The sequence below is a fragment of the Branchiostoma belcheri genome, unplaced genomic scaffold (assembly GCF_001625305.1).
Source record: "Branchiostoma belcheri isolate BF01 breed outbred unplaced genomic scaffold, Haploidv18h27 scaffold62, whole genome shotgun sequence".
Taxonomy (NCBI): domain Eukaryota; kingdom Metazoa; phylum Chordata; class Leptocardii; order Amphioxiformes; family Branchiostomatidae; genus Branchiostoma; species Branchiostoma belcheri.
Window position 1 is genome coordinate 1,663,400 of NW_017804265.1, and position 20,687 is coordinate 1,684,086.

General features: G+C 44.2%; 1 protein-coding gene across 1 annotated transcript; it reads left to right on the top strand.

The window, feature by feature from the left end:
* Window positions 1-13,968: 13,968 nt before the first annotated feature.
* LOC109483105 (RNA-binding protein 24-like) lies at window positions 13,969-20,439 on the top strand. The gene is made up of 4 exons (XM_019786095.1): window positions 13,969-14,360; window positions 14,551-14,674; window positions 15,039-15,093; window positions 19,722-20,439. The coding sequence occupies exons 1-4, from the start codon at window positions 14,196-14,198 to the stop codon at window positions 20,029-20,031; spliced, it is 654 nt and encodes a 217-aa protein (XP_019641654.1). The 5' UTR covers window positions 13,969-14,195; the 3' UTR covers window positions 20,032-20,439.
* The last annotated feature ends 248 nt before the right edge of the window (window positions 20,440-20,687 follow it).

The following is a 20,687-nucleotide window of genomic DNA, read 5'->3' on the forward strand; positions in this document are numbered from 1 at the left end:
GTAGATTTGGCAAGGTTTGCGTATTTACTTACTGAGCTCAATGTCTTTGTATTGATTGTGACTCGCGTGAAGCATTCGTGGTGTAGATGGTGTTTTTCTTAACTTTTTGAACAAATTTGTTCATGAGAAAGCAAGTATAGAGCAGTGTACCCCTATAGTACGTTCTACACGAAATACTGAATACGAAAGACAGTATCTAAGTCTTAGCCTCTACCAGGCTTTGGGAAGCGGCTGGAAAGAGAAGAAATTGGCCAAATTAAAAGACAGATAACATGCCAGGGGAGTTGGTCTACCACGAGAAAATTTGCAATTGCCACTTTCCTAGTATGTTATCTGTCTATTTTGCCAATTTCTTCTCTTTCCAGCCGCTTCCCGAAGCCTGGCAGAGGATACCTAAGTCTAGAAGACGTTCTGAATTACTTAGATAATCTTAGGACGAGGCTTGTCTACGATTTTTCTTTCCTTCATTTTTTTTGACGCCGCTTGAAACAAAGCGGACGGGTTTAAGCTGACAGCAAAGCGCCTCCCGTCTGTTAACACAGCGTCCAAATACAATAACGTCGGCGGCACTATTGTCACAACACTCCGCCGACACCACCTCAAGTTTCCCCCGTCGGTCTTCCCTTACATCCCTCGGTGTTCTGTTTCCCGACCTTCTCTCTAAACAAACGTCAACTGCTCTCCCATCGTGGGTCTCTTAATTGCGGCTTAATTTTCTGTGGTGTAGCGAGCCTCAAAGGAGGTAAATATTGAATTAAAACCCCGCTGGTTGGCAGTATGTGTGGACAGTTTGTCACAAAGGTGACTCGACAGAACTTTTTTTTCTCTACCTGCCTTCTTTGACACTCTGCTATTGAGTACGCGACTGAAACAGTCCACGAGTGTGCCCGAGCATTCAAGGCTTGTCAGTGTGTTGTTTGAAATGGTAAATAATGCTCGTATTTACACAAAACTTGGCAATAGATTTTGTGCTTTCAAACTAAACGTGCTCGCCACAGACAAGTCAATAGCTTGTGGGACACCCTATACACTAAAAAAAGGGGACTGGCTATATATATACTCAACAACGACCCTGACTTTCAAGGTACACTATGCAATTTCAGGGTGTCAAAACAAAAACAAAAAAAAATATTCTGGATGAAGAAATCTGTCTGATACTGACATTTACTGACATTTCTGAGCCCAATAATTTTATACCTGGAGCGGTTGAAATAGCCTCAAAATAGGCTTTATGTTTTGGGTAACGCCCAGAATAGTTTCTGGTCATTCTTTTCATATAGTAAGTTGCATCAACCGTATTCCATAACATACTGATATTTTTTCAGGCAAATATGCGATGTAGCCAACGGAAAATGGTTGCTTGTTTCGTATCGTAGGCTGTTTCGAGCTATTTATTGGTGGTACCCAAAAATAAAGAGACGTCTCATTGTAGCTTGTTTTGCGGCTTTTTCAAACACTTCAAGTATGAAATAATTGACAAAAATGTTAATAAAAACGGCAGGAAATGTCGATATCAGACAGATTTCCTCATCCAGAATATTTTTCGTCCTAAAAATTACACTTGGTGCCTTGAAGAGAGCTTCGAGTTGAGACGTAAGTTTACTTGAACGCCGTACGTTACGGCATTCCGGTGACGATTTTTCACCGCTTTGCAGCAACGCCTAGCCCGTAGTAACAGACCCCCTGGCACGGTTACAGCCACACAACGGCGTTTTAAACGGCTAGTTTAGCTTGTCCAGGCTTTCTTAGATTGGGGATCGATATCTGGAAGGAAAACGGACTGCATTGTGAAGAGATATCCCCGGATTAGACCGTGTTTGGATGGATTAGGAACCGGGGTTATCCTGCCACGAATCGCCGGCGAAAATGTCCCGGTCGGGGCGCCCTACCCACCGGGGAAGAACGGTCGTTAGGAGCGATATTTTTTTTTCACGAAAGAGCACGTACGCAATAATCATGGAAATTTATCGGAGAAAACAAACGTACACACCGCTACAAAAACCAAGAGGTACCGAGTTCGAATCCTACCATGCCACCGATCTTTTGCCCTTGGGAAAGGCACTTCACACGGGTTAAAATGAGTATGCCTGCTGTCCGTTTGGGCGTTTGTCCTCTGCATTGGTGGCAGCATAAAAAATAATTTGAAAAAAAAAAACTTTGAAAACTCGGCCGGTTAAAACACAACTTTTAAGAATTCTCACCCCAACGTCTGCTTGGAGTTCTAGAGCAACCAACAGTTCCTAAAATACTCCTGAAATAGTTGGGACGTTTTAAACCGATGAAGGAAAAGACTCAAGTGTTGCCGCAAAGTTCGACATATGCCCACATTGGAAAAGAGAATAAAATAACATATAATATGAGTGTAGATGTTTAACGATATAGTAATGAAGTGGATTATTATTTGTACCAAAGACTAGCTACAAGACCCACAGATTCCATTCTTTTTTACACCTTCCCCTGTTTCTCTCTCTCGAGCGCGCTATCTATCTCTATATCATTCTCTCTTTCTCTGTCTCCCTCTCTCTCTCCCCTTCTCTGTCTCTGTCTCTCTCCCTCTCTCTATAGCCCTCCCTTTCTCTCTTACGCGCGCGCTCTCTCTCCCTCTCCCTCACTCTCTCCCTCTCCCTCTCTCTTTCTCTCTCTCTCTCTCTCTCTCTCTCTTATACCGCTGCAAATACGCCCACTTTTCCCCTGATGGCCGTTCTAATTGTTACTTTTTAAGAGCAACTTTCCGGTCGTGTTGTTGACACATGACGACTGTGTTCTCGGGTCAAGAAATCCGCCTTGGTCGTTTCAGCGGCCTCTTTTTTGTTTGCCACATCTTAACGTTTAAAGAGCCTTAAGTGCCGTACCCGTGTCTTATCATGACAGAACGACAGGTAGAGCAACAAGAGGTGAGAAATAAAACACACGAACGAGAGATAAAAAAGTACGCGTACCCCCTATGGACTTTACCTCATGTTCAACTCTCAAATCGCCCGTTTTTACTGTTTGCTTTTTTCGGGCTCGTATCGGAGCGAGTTGGGGAAACAGCCGGGCAATTGTCGGTCGTTTTGCGTCACCTTTGGTTGACCGAGCCGGTGGTATAGTGTCGGGGGTTGGGGCTGAACTTTGGAATGTCTGTGACACCGGGGCTCGTGTTTGTATAGTGGCTTGTACGACTCTGTATTGAACCATTTGACACGACAAAGAACCGAGCTGGCTTAACGCTGTCAGGGAGAGAAAGCTCTGGGCAAACCTATTTGGTAGTTTTCTCCACAGTCCTTCCACGGTTTCACGCTGGGAGAGTAAGTGCTTTTCAAACAGTGGTAAAAACGTCACGTTCTGGCGGACCCATGGAGTGAGGTCGCTCCACACTTAGACATGGACGTCAAACATGGCTCACAGTTTGGGACGCCTCTTCAGAAGGCAGACTGAAGAAATGCGGGGACCAGCTCAGCTGAAATAGCTAGGTTGTGTTTGTAGCAGTGTGGGGGATGAAATCTTCCACCTGGCTCCCTGTTTGCCAGGAGATTAGCCAAACCAAAGTTTTCGCGGACAAACTCGCATTCATTTGGTCCAAACTCGGCAACTTTTTGTCGACTTTGCAGCGCGGCTATTTGAAAAGGCTAAATGCTTGGAATGATTGCCGACAATATCTTAGCCATAAGCACGAATCGGACTTTCAAAAAATGCCTCCTGGTGGGTTTCTATTTATAGATCTATGGTATAATTTACAGTTATTTTGTTAGTTTTCCTCTTCACTGAGTTTTTCGGTGCTTTCTTGTTCTACTTGAGGGTTTTCTTTCATGTCTAGATCGTTGTGATATCGCCAATGTTGCTTATATACCTCCTTAACATTGGCGATAAAGCCCTTGGGCATGTATTTTCAATAAAACGTACCATTATTAAAATGTTGAAGTACATGTCCTAGACATGAGCACTTTGGCTGTTCGCTTGCCATTTACCGACCTTACATGTAATTAAAACATCGAACACGGTCGTTTATTAGTTTTTATTTGGACACAGCAAAATCACTTGAGGACAACCTCACCTGGCAGAGTTTGGGGGAGACAAACATTTGTTTATGAAAGCCTGATTGGTGTTTGAATTGAAGGAAGACTATCTGTACTTTCTTGGAATTCAGTGTGATAACACGTTATATAAGGTATAAGACAACGTCAGGACTGCAAATTTGATGTAAGAAATCCTCACAACATACAAGAATGTGGCTTGTCAATATTTAAAGTGGTGATCACAATTATACATATCTGACTGTCTGCAACTCTTTCTTTCTGTCTCTCTCTGTGTCTATCTGTCTGTCTCTCTTTCTGTCTCTCTCCCGTACAGCCCCCCTCCCCCACTTTTCGTTTTGCAAGATATCCCTACTTGCTAATTATGTAGCTGTACTTTTACAGCTACATAATGAGCAAGTAGCCTTTTTTCTTTTCGACCAAGAATTTGATAACAGATAGCCTAGCTCTCCAGGCCCTCTTGAGGCTTTATGGCCAAGCCCGCCCTCCTTGTGAAGAACCTGTTGAGCGAGGCTTTACTAGTATATTTGTCTCGCGGGCTCTAGTTAGTAAGCCAAGGCCGTCACGGGTTTAGAACCGTGTAATTCTGTCGAATCCTGTTTTTGAGAACGAATTTGACAACCTATAGCCTATCTCTCCAGGCTTCTTGCGGCTATATGGTCAAGCCTTGTGAAGAATCGCCTGTTGATCGAACGAGGCTTTTGTCTAGTTAGTAAGCCAAGGCCGTCACGGGTTTAGAACCGTGTAATTCTGCCGAGTTATTCCGTATCTTGGTACGTCAGCAGTGCGCTGTTCGGTAGCCAGTTAACCCCGCATGTGGGGGGAATGTCGCAGGTATTTTAATCACACGTCCAATGTGGTACGAGTTTGTGTGTTCTAACGGCTAAACACTCGTCAAAACTTGTGCAAGAGTGAAAGTTTGTCGCCTCCCGTTGCCCCTGGAGTTGTCCTCCCGATATTTGTGTAACCGGACAAGCGAGTGTGTGTCTTTCCTGGACCGACAGGCGAGTTGAATTGCATCTTAATATGCAACAATCCTTAGGATAATGCTTCAAAACATGCCCGGAAATTTAGTATACCACAATCTTTTGCACCAGCTAGGTAGACTTTGAAGTTTGGAATCACGATATATTCTTGTGTAATCGGATAAAGGGGTATGTATCTTTTCTACACCGACAGGCAAGTTGAACTGCATCTTAATATGCAACAATCCTTGGGATAATGCATCAACACACCCGCAAATTGAGTACTAGTATTCCACAATCTTTTGCATCTATGTACTAGACTTTGGATTCACGATATGTTTTTGTCACGTATTTCTTCATATAATCTTTTGAAACTCTGGAAACTCTGTATACTTGTATACCTTTGTGGTGCAATTATTCTTTTTTTTTCTGTTTGTCTCTGTGTGGTCAGAGGAGGGGGGGCGCGAAAAAGGGAGGGGGTGTTCTCCACCTGGTCACTGGAACTATTTTAATCCGCGCGGCGGAATTCTGCCCCATGACGCCTGTATCCCGGCGCGCGACGATGATGGAGAACCTGCCAACTCTCCGAGAGCTGAACAAGTTTTTACACCTGTCTAACCGTCACTTTGTCCATCGCTTAACAAACACCACAAGTGGCCCTGCCCAGCCATATTTGAACATGTCAAAAATCTTTCCTAAAATAGAGCTCTTTTTCCTACCACGCGTACGATTTCAAATTTGCATATAGGTTCAAACAACGGTCATACATATGACATCTTGAATCATTAGTAGTAATTGTCGTGAAGTATACGTTAGTAAGGAATTTTTTAACATTCAAAAATCTTTCCCAAAATAGAGCTCTTTTTCCTACCACGCGTACGATTTCAAATTTGCATATAGGTTCAAACAACGGTCATACATATGACATCTTGATTCATTAGTAGTAATTTTCGTGATGTATACGTTAGTAAAGAATGTTAATTAATGGTCTAATGTACCAAACTTAATCCTGGCCGCCGGCGAAAAATGTTCCATCTCTGACAAGGGATGTGACGTCATAATCAGACGACACTCTCGCACAGACTAGGTGTAAGAAAAAGGCGGGAAAATGCTCCTTGCATTGTTTATGTCCAAAGAATCAGAATATCTTGTGTGAAAACACTGTGCAAAAAGTCTCCATAGGGCAGCGCCCATCCCCTTTTCCATTGCCCTTTGGTCATACAGCTGTATGCAATCATTACAGCAGGGGGCTAGACCACCGATCGTTTTATTGCTTTTCTAAAAAACATTCTATAGGTCAAAATGGTGAAATTATGGTGCCATTTTTTGGTTGTTTCTAACCTTTGACCCAGCAATGAGACCTTTGATCGTTTTTGACACGTGTGTCCGGAAAACCTGCGGCGTTACGTCACCGAACACGACAGGTACGACGTAATTCACGCCCTATTAGCTGTTCTCAAAGTTTATCCAGGGCGAGAGAGACGACATAGTCAACAGTCTACAGCACAATGGGTTCGACGTTTTCAAGCCCTTCTTTTGACATTTCAAACGTGACTACTCAACTATGGCTACATTTGTGCAACTGAGCCTCGTCCCAAATACTAGGACTGCGGTGCCTTTGTAATATTTGCTTTTTTACAACGAAATTAACTGTAAATTCAAAACTATTTTACCACATTCAAGAATAGCAAACTATGCCATAGGTGGTAAAAAATTGAAACTAAGGGGGTGAAGTCTGCCATTCTTGAATTTGGGGGACTCATCATAAATTAGGGGTTTACAAAGCAGTATGGGTAAGGAGGCGAAGTCTGCTATGTCTGTGGTAGTGCAAAACTCTCAACAATGCAAAAATTGGATACACAGAAAACTGTTCCTCGACCAACTGGATAGATTTCGAAAGTCGCTTTATGTAACACGCGAATTAAAACGATTGATTGATAGATAATAAAGATGTTACTTGAAGAGATTTGTCTGCATCGACGATAGTAAAAATACCCCAAGGCAATCCTTTGTTTTCTTAAGAGACTCGAGACTTGGGTGATTAGTGTCTTGAAGAAAAGAAGACACACGACCGACACATCTGACACATTAATGTTTGGGTCGTCATTCTTTAAAGTATTACATATAGAGTACTTCTTTGCAAATGTTTATTAAACATAAAAAATACTAGTTGAAATGTTTGTAGACATCTGTGGGAAGTGAGGTTATACGTTCAGAACGATTAAAGCTGTTACGTAATTAAGATTACTGTATTCTTCGTTGTTTGACACTTGTATAAAAACCACAAGAACTCAAGTCTTGAACTTAGGGTGGTTCTGTTTTGCTGGTCTCAATCAGCCCTAGTCAAGTTCCTTCGTCAAATTAAGCAAATAAATACTAAACGCCTTTGTTTGTTTGAATTACGTGAATATCAACACAACAGGCGAGGCATTTTGTCTTGTTGGATTGTCCAGTGGTTATTTTGTAAATAGATGTTTGGAAAAGCGTGAAAACGCACGCATCCAACCGCAAAGGAACATAACGTTACGATCCAGTTCATCGCGTTTTGTTGTGTATAAATGAGCTGAATAAATGCCTACTTCGCAACCTGGTCGAGCGCAACAGAAAGAAGAATATCTTATTAAACATACACCATTCTATAACAGTTAAAACCTTTTAGGAAATTTTGGTATAGTCTTAATCAAGATATTTTAAACCTTCTTGGTCCGAAACGCACCGAAAAAGCAAAGGCCATAAAGACATACATAACTTCTTGAGTTATTTTGACTACATCCAAACGCTCTTGGCTAGAAACCACCAAAGAGGATATGAAATATTTTTTTATTTTATTGCTGTCTCTAAAAATAGACAGTATAAAATCACGTGCAAACGTTAGTTAAGGTCAATCAAGGTCAAGGTGGATCGTTTTCTGGTTTGTTTCTTCAAGTCGTCTTTCGTCACCTTGCCACACACGCCAAGACACCTGTCCTTCTGTCTTAAGAAACAAGCCGCTCCTTGAGACTTTCTTACCCCCCAGTCTCTTGTCTGTGCGACCCTATATCGACATTTTCCATCACCCACAACAATAATGGCCTGATTCTATCAAATCCGTAGCTAATAGAGAGGGAGGGTAGCGGTAGTTTGGTGGGGAGGGGGGCCATGTTGGTTGTTCTATCGTCATCTCGGTTTTCCATCGGTGTGAATGAGTGTTGTTGTGGTATTGTTGGCGCGTACTCTGACAGGCCATACGGGTGGCATGGGCCACAATGTGCGCGGGATCGGGTGACGGTAGGTCCGGTGAGGGGTGAGAAAATCATAACACAATCCGTCTTGGTTTGACAGGTGTAAGGGGGGGGGGCTTTAAGAGTCTTCCGTAATCACTTAAAGGCATCCAATGCAATTTCTGGATGGCAAAACTGAATTTTCAAAGTCTCTTTCTGGTCAATAATTTTACTATCATGTAGTAAATGAATCAATCCTATCCCATAGCATACTGATACATGTATCAGTGATCACTGACGGAAAACGGTTGCTTGCTTTGTAGCTATTTATTGGTGGTACCCAAAAATAGAGAGAGTTCTCATGTAGCTTGTTCTGGAGCTATTTCAAATGCTTCAAGTATAAAATGATGACAAAAATGTGGTGACAAATTGCAGTAAATGTCAGTATCAGACAGATTTCTTCATCCAGAATATGTTCTTTCATTCATCCGTCTTTCCATCTCTCCATCATCCCATCCATCCACCTCCCAATCTCTCCATCCATCCATCCATCCATCCATCCATCCATCCATCCATCCATCCATCCATCCATCCATCCATTCATCGATAACATGTTTTCTCAGACTGGCAGATCTACCTAATGCAGGGCCAAGACTACTGTAGCTACCTCCAAACATAGATGCTTCTTTTTTGTCTGGTCTTAATTTTACTTATTTGTTCCATTCAGTTGTTCTTTCTTGTTTAAATATTCACTATATCATACATTATATGGAGAAATGCATCGAAACGCACTGAAAAACAACTTTTTAAGACCGCCTCAAAATGCACGAAAAGACGCGCCAAAATGAGAAGACACCGTGTATCTGCTTGGAGATTGCCCTCGACCGTCCATCAGCTAAAAAGTCATCAACTGACAACACAAAACACAGGAAAGTGGGTCAGGAACAAAAGGAGCGACCCAACCCTAAACAGGGGGGATAGCACTCAGGATCCAACCACTCTCCCGGTGTGTGTCTTCATCTAACGTTACTGGAAATAAGAGACGAGAAACATGGGCAAGACAGCTTCTTTAATAAAAGGTGCCCTCTCCCTGTGCATTATCTGATACTGATCTATAGACAGGTAACTGTAACAGTTTTGCGAGCGGTCAGTGTGCTGGTTTGAATCTAGTTGTTGAGGGCGGGAGAAAACGGCGTAGATAGAACATTTTACGTCTCCACAGTATCTGCTAGTTTTATCAAATCAAATCAACTTTATTGCTCAACAACTGTAACTGGTGCAATGTATGGCCAATAAGAAACAAGGGTAGATGCATGAGCAATACGAAAATGAAATTCTAACAGAGCTGATTCATAAAGATAATAAAGCTAATCTATGATGTGTTTTCTTGAGGAGATTATTATTAAATTCTATTAAATTCAGGAGATATATCAGCTATTTACAATATGGTGTCGCTTATTGCAACACGGAGTTCAAAAACATGGCATAGATATAATACAAACTCTTTTTTTTGGGGGGGGGAGGCTACAGCCCTAACCTATATTTTCTCCATACTTTGTATGTCTCTTCAACCACCTGTTGACATGTGTGACCTTCATCACTTCTTCAAGGTCAGGAATAGCAAGACGTCAACAAAAACGGTCTTGTCACAAAGATCCAAAGTACGAAACCTGGAGTTTTCCCTCTCTAATTACGCTAAACAATCGGTCAGAAAAAATTACTTCCCGAAATTAGATCAATTTGATAATGTTGTTTGTCCGTCGTGTGTGTTTGACGGGTGCTAAATGATATGACCTTCGTTTGTAAACAAAATGGCGGCTAATCGATAGTAGGTCAAGGTGCTGGGCCACGTCTCTGGCTGTCTTTGCTTAGAAAGGGTCCGACAAGAGTAGGATTAACCTTTAGACTGCTGAGGTTGACATTTAGCACCAAATTTGTACAGGTTATGGGTAAGGCAGCAGGGAAAAGGTTAACAAGTGTCTACAGCAGTTCAAAAAGGATGACAACATATTTAGACATTCAACTTTAAAATATAACGGTCATACATTACTTTTGACTTAAAAGCAGTCACTAATGGTTACAAGGCAAGTTCGTATCCTAGCAAAATTTTCTTCAAAAAAATGGAGGATAGAGTGTGAATGGCTTGAGAATTTGAGATATTCGAAAATATGAAAATATTTGAAATTCGAAAACAAAGACGTTCTCATACACTTTGGGTTTCTATTCTAATACACTTTTATTGACACGACAAAAGTATAGTGAGTAGATTATCAAAATTCAGAGAAAGTAAAAAAATTAATTTTGATAATTGAAGCATAAAATATTCTCTTATCTTGATATAGAACAGAACCTATGTCATATATCCCAATATGTATGTCGCAATGCCAAATTTGGTCCACAAATGTTCGTTATAGCCCTTGTGATACTGACGTCATAATCAAACGATACTTTTTTTCCCGCCTCGGCCCACACTGCAGGGTCCAGACGGAGTGAAGATCTAGAGACTCAATTACATTCAATTTACCAAAAGTAGGTTAGTTTTTGTGTCAATAGATTCCCTCTGGGTGACAGATAATATATATATTTATATGTATATGACATTTAAACCTACACTTGGCCCCTAATAATTAGCCTACATGACCTGGCCATGGGGCATATATTATATTAGTAAAGCCCCTGTCACACATTCAGAACCTTCCACCAATTACCAACGAACCTAAGTTGGCTGAAATTTGGGATCAGTCTGATACAATTCTTTTCCATACGAATAGAGTTAAATTTGTGTCAAATTTTACTCCCAACCACACCCCGACCACTGCTTTCTTACTCCTAGCCAACCACCAGCCATCCACAGCCGACCTTGCTCCCGACCTACTCCTAACCATGGTTGGGGCAAGGTTGAGGAGAGTTCGGCTAGTGTTCGGAAGGCCATATTCGGCTATTAGCAGAATGATCGAATTAAAAGAAATTTTATCCCCCCTTATGACCAAATCCAAAATGCTGTATCATACTCTAAACTTTCCATGACATTTGACATACTTTAGGTTCAATGTTATAATCAATATTCAAACTATGTTAATACAGTACCGTAGATATGAAAATCGATAGTTCAAATTTGTCAACAAACACTGAATGGACGTGTGGATGTTGTCATCTTGACCCTTTCGCCCTCAACAAGCACATGACATTTCCTCTACAATAACAGGACGAATATAGTACAACAATGGTGCAATAACAACACAGCGATCACACATTCCAAAACAAAACAGACAACGTCAATTATTTTTTCTTACCGTAATAATTTATCTCACTGTGTAAAGAAATGACAGTTACTACATTGTCCTACTTTCATATAATGGTCTTTTAATAGTTCGAAACAAAACAGACAACTATACGACTTTCCTTTCTGGGTTTACTGCATATTTCTTCTATATTTTTTCTTCAACTCGGTGTTATTTTGAACGATCCCCAAAATTCTGTTTCTTGTTTTCTGAGCCAGGGCGACAGCCTTTACCAAACGGGTGCGGGAGAGATATTTAAAGTTTCCAGGTGTTTTGGAACAATCCTCGGTGGCAGAATGACCAGAAGGCCGGACCCAATTCATCGGTTGTGGTCATTTTACAGTCCGGCGGCCGCCCACAGCCTGTTCGTGTGAGGTAGCCTCTAACAGGCTTCTTGTGTTAGTCTTCATGCAGACGTTTAGGCTTCGTCTTATTTTTCACGTGTTTTGTGGCGTTTTTATCCTGCTTTTTTTGTACTGGTGTCTTTTTTTACAGGTTGCGTATTTAATACTGCCTTGGCAATTTGATAGCATCTACCAGGCTTCAGGAAGCGGCGTGAAAGAGTAGAAATTTGCCAAATAAACAGATAATATGCCAGGGGAGTTGGTCCACCCTAAAAGAACATTTTGCCGCTCCCTAAGCCTGGTAGAGGCTACGGTGTCTTTCCAACTTGATGCTATATATTGCAGCCACCAAAAGATCTGCTTGGAGATTATTTTTGTATTACCATTTTTGGGCTGATGTTTTCCCATTGCTATGGTATTCTATTGACCCCTGTGTTTTAGACTATCTTATACTGAGCTGTCAGGCCAAACTAAGAGTCAGAAAACAGTACAACAAAAGTACGAAATTGCAGTGTTACACACCTGCCAGTGGAGGGCACGGCCATTGTGAGCGCTGCTCCACCCTAAGACCATAGCAATTACACCCTAATCATCCTTGCTTACGGATGTGTGGGGGAAATTAAGGACGCTCAATTAAATTATGTTCGGCCGCCGCGCGGCCTGCGAGTTGTGACCGGACGAAAACTATGCGTGTTCCCGTCGCTAAACACAGCCCTCACCCCGCTGGCTACATACACGAGTCGCGCCGGTACATGCCTTTATAGTACACCCTTCATGCTACCTCGATAGAGCTACTATACACTAGTATACAGGGTAACAAAATCATGTAATTTGGCATTGAAAGATGTCTATTAACTCTTTAATACGGTGGGTTGGAGTGTTAACTTACTTCCGGGAGTGGTACAAGTGGGTTACCGTGCGCTGAGTTTAAACCTGACAATACGTTGTTGGTTAAAACAGCTAGGAACATGCGAACACCCAGTGCGTGTTTACCAGTGTGTAGCTTGAACTTAACGCTCGCTCCCGCCACAGCGAACAGACAGGCTGTGCAATGATTAATGTTTGTGTCAGACCACAAAAGAACAACGGCCGCTTGCTTGGCGATTCACATGACATTCAAACACACGTCCTTCTGTGGCAATTAACGCTGAAAGAGAGGGAGAAAAAAACATTTCTTTTTCGATCCTTTCAGAAAATATGAGCAGCATAGTTTTTACTCTCTAGTTCGAAACAAGGTGTATCAGGTGCTTTAGGTGTAACAGGTGTATCTCTGTAGCTGTTTTTGAAGCAAGACAGGTGCATTGGCAAGCCCGGTTCATACATGTTCCATGTGTGTGTTTGTGGGGAGGGGGGTTGAGCAGCAGAGTGCACAAACTCAGCAGGGTTTCTGTGGTACGTTTAACAAGGTCTCATGTGTGTCCCCAGAACTTTGTTGTGGCGAGCAGCTCACATACTGTAGAAAACACCCGGAGGGGGTTTCTTGTAGTCGTATGTTAGAGTCGGGTGATAAGAGAGTGTGGGCCCGCGGTGGGTACAACTAACGACCTGTCAGACACAACCAGTCGTAAACCGCGTTCTGTTCACGCATTAGGCTGAACTAAAAGGCACGGGTTCGAATCCCAATGTCATCATTTCAGAGCAGCACTTTTATTCCTAATTCTGTACGAGTAAGACAGTGTGTGTGTGTGTGTTTTGCATACACACCATAGGTGGGAGATAGAGGTGTTTTGTGATTATTTAGGTAATGCCCCCTCCTGTGTAGCAGGTGGAAGCACCGCAGGGTATGTTGCCCCACGGTTACTGGTTCGAATCCCATTCGGTCATTGTTGAGATCTACGAGCGAAGGTCTTATTTGGAACGCCGCCAAAAAAAGCGGGGCAGGCCAGGACTAGTAGGCCGGGGTATTTCTCAAGTCTTACGCTGTGAGTCTCGTAAGGAAGCTTACAGGTGAGTCGTTATCGGGTGCCGATCGCAGGTCGCGAAAACACCAGGTCGGGTGTGTTTGTCTGGGGACGGCCTCTGATTGGTCAACCGGCGGTAGGACGTCCTCATTAGCGGGTTTTGTGCGCCATGTCTGGGGTCGTTTGATTGACAGCTCGTGGTCACTTAATGCAAAAGGGGCGGGGCTAACTTTTGTGAGGGCGCGCAGTACAGTTTGGTGACAGTTCCGAGTTATTTTACGCAGTCAGCCGTGAGGTCCTCCCGAAGTGCGCACACGTTTTCGCCGAGCCCCTTGCACCGCGCGGTCAATGATCTAGCCCGGGACCCGGACAGACCTGACACCGCCGACTCTGTAGCTCCGTTGCGGGGAGACCCTTCCCAGGCCCTTTCCTATTCCGTCCACTCTACCAGCGTGCGAGAGACTAACTCTCCCGGACTTTACACTACAGGCATGAATATGCAGAAGGACACAACTTTCACCAAGATATTTGTCGGGGGCTTGCCCTACCACACCACCGACGACTCGTTACGGAGTTTCTTCCAGACCTTCGGCGAGATCGAAGAGGCCGTAGTGATCACCGACAGGCAGACTGGCAAGTCCAGGGGATATGGCTTCGTAAGTGCAGTTTTTTTTACGTGTGTGTGTGTGCGTGTTTCTGTCTTTACTACATGGCTGTGTTTTTCGCGACACGGTTTGTCCCACTCCGGTCTACACATGCTTAACGCTCCAGTCGCTTTATTTGAACAGGTTCTTTACGCTCTGTAACGCGGGTGTTTCGCTTCCCTGCCGCCCCCTTGCACTGTAGGTAACTATGGCGACCAGAGAGGCCGCCGAAAAGGCTTGCAAGGACCCAAATCCCATCATCGACGGCAGAAAAGCCAACGTCAACCTCGCGTACATCGGAGCGAAGCCTAGGAACACGCAGCCAGGTAAGGCTTGATCAGACCGCGCGGGCGGCCGGTCGCCTGCCCCCGTGCCTGCGTTGTCAAGCACGGGCGACCGCCTTTTGCCTCGTCGCCAACGGAGCAAAGCGGGGGGCATTCGTTCTCTATTCGTCTCAACTTGGCTCTCCGTGAATAGGCCTTCAACACAAGAGAAAAAGATACTGTGTAATATATCACCCGCCGAATAAAAGCCATATGCACAGAGGATACCCCTGCAACAAGCACGCTTTTCAATTCGACGAGTCATTTGCATAGGTGTCACGTATCACCCTCCCCATACAATAGACCATAACTATGCGCCTCATATCATATAATACCTTCACACATACATGTTCTCTTGTTTTTCTAGGGTTTGGTTTTGGCATTAGGGCAGTGCCCCCCGGATATCTCCCAAGCCAGTACGGGTAAGATCTAGTTTGTTTATTCTAGCTACCGTATTCACAATTCACACTTATAAAGACCAATTCGAACCTCTGCCCTAAATAGTATTAAATTTTGATTGAGTGGCGAAACTGTATTGTCTTTGGCTCGGACGAGTCGATTTGACGTGAAGGGGCTTAAGGTACTTTTTTTATGTGGTTCTTTCTTCTGTTTACAACTGTTTTACTGACAACAAAAACACAAGATTGCCCTTCTGAGCTTCTTTTTTTATTTTTTATTTTATTTTTTATTTTTGTTTTCGCTCCCGACCAGTCGCCATATTTGACTGTCATTGTTATGTCTTTATTTTATGGCAGTGGTGTATATTGTGGCAGAGCAAGATGAGACAAGACAATCGAAAGAGAGAAATATATAAGTGAACCCATGGCCCTGGGCTAGAGACTAGAGCTATGGTGAATAATTATTTTGTTGGCGTGTGAATTGCGTGCCTTTATTGTGTTATATATTTATATTATATAATATATAACAAATTGTAACGAATTTCACATTCCACGACCGAGCAGGTTTTTTTGCAGTGCGGTGTTGCTTTGCCTGTATTTAGTGGTCCGGTTGTTTGTTCTTTGCCGTGCTTGTATTAGTTGGGGCTGTTACCGGCCATTTGTTTTCCTAGTCGGTTGGTTCCCGCGTGTGTGTTAGAGGGGCGCAGTGCATGAGGCCCAAAATAGCCGCGGCCCGATAGCTCGCATTTCTGGACGCCACCGTTCACATAACCGGGATGATTCCCAAATTTAGCCATGACTGTTTGCGGCATGTACTTACATGTATGCAACACTCGCTACAACCTTATAGTTATATATTTTTCCTTCATTCAATGTTTAATAGACTATAGTATTAGACTTTGTTCTACTTCATGACTCCTTATCGCTGTGAGAATATATCGAAAGTTAGCGAGACAAATATTTTTCTGTGACGACTGTCTGGGATTGGTAGGTTGAGCCAGCGTACTTTGACGCCGCACGAATGTCGAGCTAGTGTTACAGTTACAGCTTAACTTTCGATCGATATTGGGAGGGAGCTCAAGCCTAGGTCTAGTACTAACTAAACCGTGCCACGATTCTACCGTACCCCCTCAAGTCTACTCGTGTTCAGCAACCAGGAAAAAAAAAACAAAATTCTGCTACCGGATTTGCGTGACCTCCGGAAAGGTCATGACCCCCATGTAGCTGATTTTATGGTCCCTTCTTTAATAGGACACTCTTGTTCTAAATACGAAAAATAAGATATGATAAAATACTGAGGGGTCAAGGCCTGAAACATACTTCGATAGGGGTGAGATAGTGTGTATCATGGCGGATAGATATTGTGTTTCCTCAAATCAATCCACATTTTAACCGCTTTGTGTTCGACGAAGATAGCGGCAATTTTTGGCTTATGTTCTGAAAGACCAGTGGGTCACCCCCCTCGTTCCCTCCCCCCTTAACAAACCATTATAAAACACACACGCCTTGGAGCCATTTCTTCTCTCGCACCACTAAACCTCCTTCAAAAAAGCCTTTGTGACTGTTGCCGTCTTTTCTTTAGCGGATTGTCAGCTGTAAGAAACTGCGGAGAAACAGTAGGGTGGTTACCAGGTAACCCCCGAGACGTAGCTATGCTAGCCGTGTTATCTGTCAATCTGTGTTGATGTTTCGTCTGTTGTCTTAAAAAGGTGAACAAGTGAAATTTACAGCCTCCTTTCAAATCAGGCCCCTTTCAGGGCAGGAGTAGGGACACGTGAGGGCTACTACCGCGTGGCGTGAAAAGGGGAGCAGAAGTCAGCGGTACAGCTGAAAAGTAGGGGGAGGGGACTGCGTGTTGACTCATTTCAAGCTTCGTTAGCCTCCTGATGCTTGTCCTGAATGTCAAGAATAATTGGGCCCTAATAGCCTCACACTGTAACGATCTTCGCCGGTCGCAAAGAACAGCAAAGTACACAGCCGGAACAATGGACCCAACACCCTTCCATTCATCCTGCTCGGAAGAGGCTTTGTCCCAGAAATATCCCGCCAAACACGGAGCCACACAAATGCCTGAAAGCACGGCACAGATACGGCGACAATACGCCTTGTATTTGGACTGTGGCGTGGCCAGACAATATCTAAAACAAACAGTCCTTCAACACAGAGAGAGAAAAAAATCGGATCGTCCCTCCAGTCAATCTATTAAAGCCGTGTCGCTTGTTCTCTGAACAAACACTCTTCATTCCGTGGCTAACCCGACTGCTGCCATAGTTTCCCACTTCCGAACACGTACAGTTACCAGAAAACCATGACTCATGTATGCTCAGCAAAGAAACCGACGCATGTAGTGAACCTAAATTACTATATGGCCATGTTTGATACTTTTGTGAAGTAATTTTACTTTTGCCAAGCTGTTGAGTAAGACTATAAAAGGAAAGGAATAAGTTGTTACGTTAGAATCGCCCTTCAAACAGTGTTAGAGGATGATGTATAGGGCTAGCCTGTGTGACACGCGGCGGCATTCTAACCGCTGCACCTGTCATGTACAGCCGCCATTTTCCTTTCGCGAAAACCTCGTTCTTTACATTGCGATGTCAATCACCGCAGCAAAATGCTAACGAAGTCCCCGACGGTAATAATTTCACGGAAGTGTGACGTCAGGAAGCCACTCAACTTGAGTGTGCAGTCAGAAATTTCGAGCCTTTTTATTCTTCTCTCTTTGTTGTGGCCACAAGAGCACGCCACTCCATAGAACATGGCGACACGCTTGGTGACCTTCAAGATCATAATAACGCCCCCCTCCCACCCCTAATGCCGCCTTGCAGCATGGGAGCACGTAATTACCCTAACAGGGAGATAATGCCGTTTTATTAAATTGGTTTGGGGATGTTTGTGTCGCTGAAATGTGACGTGTTTCGTCAGAATGCCGTGAGAAGCTCGTGTGAGTACATGCACCAAGCGTGCTGGGTTCGAGTCCCAATTTGGCCATGCCTCTCCTCAGAGGCAGTGATGGAAAGGGTGGGATTCCTCTTATCGTCTCCGATGGAGCCTATCTCCCTCTCTTATCAAGAAGGGATAGAGCTCCGAAAAGGGCAGCAACAATGGGCGGGGAAAACTCCGGGGACTCTCCGCCGAGCCTCAAACCAACCCGTGCGGAAATTTGACTCGCGCACAATGAAACATTCGATCCACGTCTGGGCCACACGAGAAAAGTAGGCGAAAACGAAGTTAGCACACTTACTCGACACTCAGGAGTGAGAGAGTAAAGTTTGCACACCATTCCACGCTGTACTCAGCTGCTCCCATTAATAGTACACCCTCTAACAAACCCACCAAGCCCCCCTCCTAGACCCTTTTGGTACCTCTAAAATATATAGTAGTTAGCAGGTAGAGATGTTATCGTTGCTTCGTTGGTTATTTCATAAGACTCAAGTTCAACCGCTGGAAAAGCCAGAGCTTTGCAAAAAGACATCACAATGAGGGAATCCCTCCCTTTTACCCCTTTGTCTTAAAGAACGGGGGCAACAGTCGTTAAGACGTTTAATCCTTAAGGTAACCCCTCCCCAAGGCCCAAGGAGGGGCATGCAGAGAGGCGACAAATAAACTGTTGGCTAGACGTATTTGTCCCCTTATTGGATGTGAACAAATTTGTATGTAACACTGTGGACAGAGTAAAGGATAGAAGAAGGTTTTTAAGAGGGAGGGACTTTGGAAGGAGGGGGGGGCGCTGCGTAGTGACCAAAACACACGACTGTTGTGACTCCTGACTTGGTGACAAGGACCTTTAAATAGACTTTACCGCCAAAACAAACCAATTTTGGTCTATCGTTAGGTTTAGCGTTACTAAGGCCGATGGTTTTTGGCCTGGGCACCCACCTCACATTCACAAGCCGCTAAATTGTTCTTCCTAGGAACGCTTACGCGTAGGGGAACCTCGCTACTCACCATTGAAGGAATTCGGCAGAGAACATAGCGGACTCCGAAGACGGTTTCCCGGGGAACGGGTGCATCCGAGTCGGTGGGGAGGGCAGCTTTTCGGGATCTTCAAGCAGACGTACGGTTTCGGCTCGCTTCTCTGCGTCTTTTCCATCATTTGAACACATGTCAATCCAAGAGACGCATAAAAGGAAGCCGATACCATACCTCTGCTTGGAGATTCGCCGCTTTGGTCGTGCATTCACCCGTTTGATAACTGATATCTCCCGATATCCTTTATGACAAAATATACAGCATGGCGTTTTTTTTATTACTAAAGTCTTTGGATTCTTACAGTGTGTTTGTTGCGGTGGGTCGCGGATACACACTAACAGGCATGGACGTTTTCTATATATAGGAGTCAGGGCGGCTCACAGCGTCTTGATACCCTTTCACATCCACAGCGTGATCTGGTGTGATCTGACTACCCGTGCCCTGTTGTGATCTCAGTGTGGGATTTTGTGATCTCACTCGCACATAGATTTTCCAGTTGTGTTTTTCTGGTTGTATTTTGCTTTCGTGCACCCCCTGGTTTTTTTACTCCCGTGTTGGACCAGCCTTGTGTCGTGCTGCCGTGTGATCCGAGTTGTAACTTTAGAGCACCAACACTTCTCTGCATCATCAATATAATCTCATATTTCTGTACTAACGTTACGTTTTCTTTCTTCCATCTGCAGGTTGCCGCCGGGGTACATCTACCCCCAGGCGTACGTGACGGCCGCCGCCGCCCAGCAGCCTGGCCTGATCGTCCCGCCGCACACCCCGCCAGCCTCCGCGGCGGCCCAGTACATCGACTACGCCGCGGCTTACGGCCAGTACCCGGCGGGGTACGAGCAGTACCCGGCAGGCTACGCGGCGCACGCGTACCTCAGCCCCGCCGCCTACGCCCAGACCGGCTACGCCGCCGTCCAGCAGCCTGCCTTATCCGCCACCTCGGCTCACTTCGCCCAGTACCAACCTCAGCAGATACAGGAACGCATCCAGTAAACAAACAAGCACAAACAAACAACGGGAACCAATTTGAACTTGACCGCGAGGGATCACGGGACTTTTCCACCGAAGGGAATTGTGGGAAGGCCGAGCTGGTAACTAGAGGGTATTTAAACACTATGCAAATCCACGATGTTATGTCTGAGCACGAGTATCATGTCACTTTTCACAACAGGAGGGAGGTACACTTGTTACACCCAGCTGTTCTCTGTATCAATCAAAACAACAGCCGTCCGCAGGGCTATTCTGGTCCCCACTATTTGGTCCTGGCAGCAGAAAATTCTCGATCAATTCGGCCCGGTGAATTTCCCCCACACCCCCTGAAGCTCAAGCATGTGTCTGCCTGCTCACACGAAGTGCTAATCACATAATGTTAGCACAGTTGCTTCTCATACCACCGTGAAAGAAAAAAAAGAAGAAAACCTCAACCCTGTAATTTATTAATTTTTTATGATATAACATCTTGCTGCTAGTGTTCCTGTATTTTCCACTTTTAGAGGTTGTTTTTTTTATACCAACTTTACCAAGAAGGTTTTGCTATACTTTTTCTCACGTGAACTGAGATTAAAAGCAAGAAAATTCTAGGGAAAAAGAAAGCGGAGAGATCAGAAGGAAAGAGAGAGGAGACTTGTAAATATAGCGGTAGACAAGCT

What these genes read in the sequence shown, in the direction of transcription:
- LOC109483105 (XM_019786095.1), top strand. Translation starts at nt 14,196, where the DNA reads ATGAATATGCAGAAGGACACAACTTTCACCAAGATATTTGTCGGGGGC. An exon ending in AGTCCAGGGGATATGGCTTC is followed by an intron (nt 14,361 to 14,550) that starts GTAAGTGCAGTT and finishes CTTGCACTGTAG; the next exon opens with GTAACTATGGCGACCAGAGA. An exon ending in TATCTCCCAAGCCAGTACGG is followed by an intron (nt 15,094 to 19,721) that starts GTAAGATCTAGT and finishes TTCCATCTGCAG; the next exon opens with GTTGCCGCCGGGGTACATCT.